The sequence below is a fragment of the Cynoglossus semilaevis genome, chromosome Z (assembly GCF_000523025.1).
Source record: "Cynoglossus semilaevis isolate Cse_v1.0 chromosome Z, Cse_v1.0, whole genome shotgun sequence".
Classification (NCBI taxonomy): domain Eukaryota; kingdom Metazoa; phylum Chordata; class Actinopteri; order Pleuronectiformes; family Cynoglossidae; genus Cynoglossus; species Cynoglossus semilaevis.
In genome coordinates, this window is record NC_024328.1 from 12,999,980 (window position 1) to 13,003,146 (window position 3,167).

At 41.4% G+C, this 3,167-nt stretch overlaps 1 protein-coding gene across 4 annotated transcripts in view; it reads left to right on the forward strand.

Moving 5' to 3' along the window:
* The window catches only part of LOC103397928 (cyclin-G-associated kinase-like), a 22,426-nt gene that overhangs the window by 4,758 nt on the left and 14,501 nt on the right, over window positions 1-3,167 (forward strand). For all 4 annotated transcript variants that reach the window (XM_008336368.3, XM_008336369.3, XM_008336370.3 and 1 more), the window contains exons 5-9: window positions 225-367; window positions 742-867; window positions 1,772-1,861; window positions 1,956-2,091; window positions 2,185-2,297. In XM_008336368.3, coding sequence (XP_008334590.1) covers window positions 225-367; window positions 742-867; window positions 1,772-1,861; window positions 1,956-2,091; window positions 2,185-2,297 — 608 coding nt within the window. The remainder of the gene's footprint in view (window positions 1-224; window positions 368-741; window positions 868-1,771; window positions 1,862-1,955; window positions 2,092-2,184; window positions 2,298-3,167) is intronic.

A 3,167-nucleotide genomic window follows, 5' to 3' on the forward strand; every position in this document is an offset into this window, starting at 1 on the left:
AAGAGCGTCTTGGGTTCAGTTCCCAGAGAAACCACATACTTGGCGCCTGCCTGTTGCAGATCAGATCAGTTGTTAACACAAGAATTTCTCAAATATGGGATCAATAACTTTCAAATATCTTTTTTTCCCTTTTAAAATACCCATAAAACCCTAATGTTTTCCCTAAAAACTCTTGGTGCGCTCTGTGCTGTGCTCCTGACCCACCTGCTGGTCTTCCACCTCAGGTCAGCTGGTGGACTTCATGAAGCGGGTAGAGCAGCGCGCCCCCATGTCATGTGACACAGTGCTGAAAATCTTCTACCAGGCGTGTCGCGCCGTGCAGCACATGCACAAACAGAAACCTCCGATCATTCACCGGGATCTGAAGGTACGTCAGGCTACGACCACGGAGCGCTAAATACAACTAAACAGAAATGAAACTGTACCTGTAGTTTCACATCCTACTGGTCTGTCTACTGCCTGCTGTCTACTGCCCTCAGGGTGTCACCTAGTCAGTGCAGTCACTTTAACTTAACTGAAAGACACGATGATGAAACACGTCCTGTCTGGGACCTTCTTTTTTTTCTGTTCTGTTTCCTGCAGTTTCCATTCAGAAACTGCAGTCGTTTGTCTTTAAAGAAAAAAAAAAAAATCTGGATTTTTGTGTAAATGAATGCCAACTTCACCGCGGTCACCCTCGCCGCCGGTGACGCTTATGAACACAACGGTCGATATCACAGCACTTCCTTTGATGTGTTGCAGATTGAGAACCTCTTAATTAGTAACCAGGGCACCGTCAAGCTCTGTGACTTTGGCAGCGCCACCACAGTGTCGCATTACCCTGACTACAGCTGGTCGGCACAGAAGAGGTCCATGGTGGAGGACGAGGTACACACCCACACACACACACATACACACACTCACAAACACTGATGATCTGTTAAAATTAAAATCTGTTTATTCACCGGTTTTCCGTGGTTTAATCATGAGCCACGATTAATCGTGATAAAAATTATTCGTGATTAATCAGGATTGTCAGCCATTTCAAAATCTGGCAGAAAAAATTTAAATAAATGCAATTTGAATGTGTTTCGACAGACATATAATTTTATTCATATATTTAATCATATTAGGTTTTTACTTTCACTGTTTTTGCTGTAGTTTTTTCTTTGTTGATAATTTTTTTTTATCATTTTTCTATTTATTACAGTGTCTGATACTTTTTTGTTAAATTTAATCTTAGTTCTAATTTATAAATATTATTGTAACTATTTTCACTCTCATCATCAATGACGGTGAGTCCATCACCAGAGGCTGAAAATAACCCTGCTGGCATCACGCGACGGAACAGGAACCAGAAACCATTTAATTCCATTAATCAGTGCGCAGGGAGGAAGTACCGATCATTTGAGTTTATTACGTTAATACTACAGACCCGCAGGCTCACATACAGGAAGTACACAGGACCCCAGAGATTTGAATATAAAATTATTCCGGCAGCTGCTGGACAGAATAGTCAGGCTTCGACAGGTTAGGCCATTGTTTCCCAAAGACTGGGTCGCAACCCTCAGGTGGCTCGCAAGAGATTTTTTTGTTTTGTTTTTGGGTTCGTCTATTGACCTGGGTGGTGAAGGTTTGTGAAACACTGGGTTAGGCTACATGTTAGCCATGGGAATAGCACCGGCGACTTCGTCTTATTTCTTTTCAAAGTCTATGCCTTATTTTAACATATTGTATTATCATTTTCAAAGATTTACAAATAAAAATAAACCACCTTTGTGTACCTCCGTAGATCACACGGAACACGACCCCAGCGTACAGAACTCCAGAGATGATCGACATCTACTCCAACTTCCCCATCAATGAGAAACAAGACATCTGGGTCAGAACCAACACTGTGCATTGCATGAATTCACTAGTTAGTTAGTGTGATTTTATTGGTCGACTTTAACTGTAATTCCTTCTCGCCCCTGTAGGCTCTGGGATGCATCCTGTACCTGTTGTGTTTTAAGCAGCACCCGTTCGAGGACGGGGCCAAGCTGCAGATCGTGAATGGGAAATACTCCATCCCTCAGAATGATGTCCAGTACACGGTGTATCATGAACTGATACGTATGTACTTCCCTTCTTTTCTTTTTTTTTAACGATTTCTATTTAAAGAAATATTTTATTAAAGCGTTACCTTAACCTGTCCTGTCTCACCAGGCTCCATGTTGAAGGTCAACCCAGATGACCGTCTGTCCATCACAGAGCTGGTCAACCAGCTCCAGGAGATAGCAGCAGCCCGAAACGTCAACCCCAAATCTCCCATCACAGAGGTAGGCATCAACAGAACTGTACGCATAGAAGAACCAGGGAATATAAAATATATACGACTGATTTAATAGATGTGGCGTTTTGGCCCAGAGGCAATGTCTCTGTCATTGGTGTGGAACCCCAGGGTTCACCTCCTGGGCAAGTTCGAATCCCGGTTAGGGCGGTTGGTACCTTCCAGTGGACTCACCACCCGCAGGAAGGTTTGGGGGGGTTGGTACGGTGCAGTGTGATTTGGGTGGCGACTGCTGCCCCCGCGACCCGGTAATGGATAAGCGGAAGAAAATGGATGGATGGATGGATGATTTAATAGATGTCCTTTAAAGCTAACAACTGCACTGACCACCACCTGTAGTCCATGTGGTCAACTCTCTCTGTCAGTTATCAACTGACCTCTTTAATGGTGTTTCCATAGTGTAGCGGTTAGCACGTCTACCTCGGAGACAGAGAGCAGGTAGTCCTGGGTTCAATTCCCAGAGGAACCACATACATACCTGTTACGGCAGGTCGGCTGCTAACACAAGAATGTGGGATCAATAGAATTCTAATAATAATAATAATAATTACTAATATAATTATTATCATTAATAATAATAATTATTATTATCAGTCTGTGGACATGTCCTATGCTGTCACACTGGGTAATAAAATATATTTATATATATGTATGCATGTATGTATATATTGTAAATACAGTATGTGTGTACATTTATATATGTGTATAGATATATGTAGTATGTAAATACACAGTATGTGTATTTATAGCTATATTCCTAGATAGAAAGAACTTTGTTAGCCCCTGTATATATATTATATTTATATAGGTTGTAAATAACACACACAGTGTATATATATATATATATATATATATATAT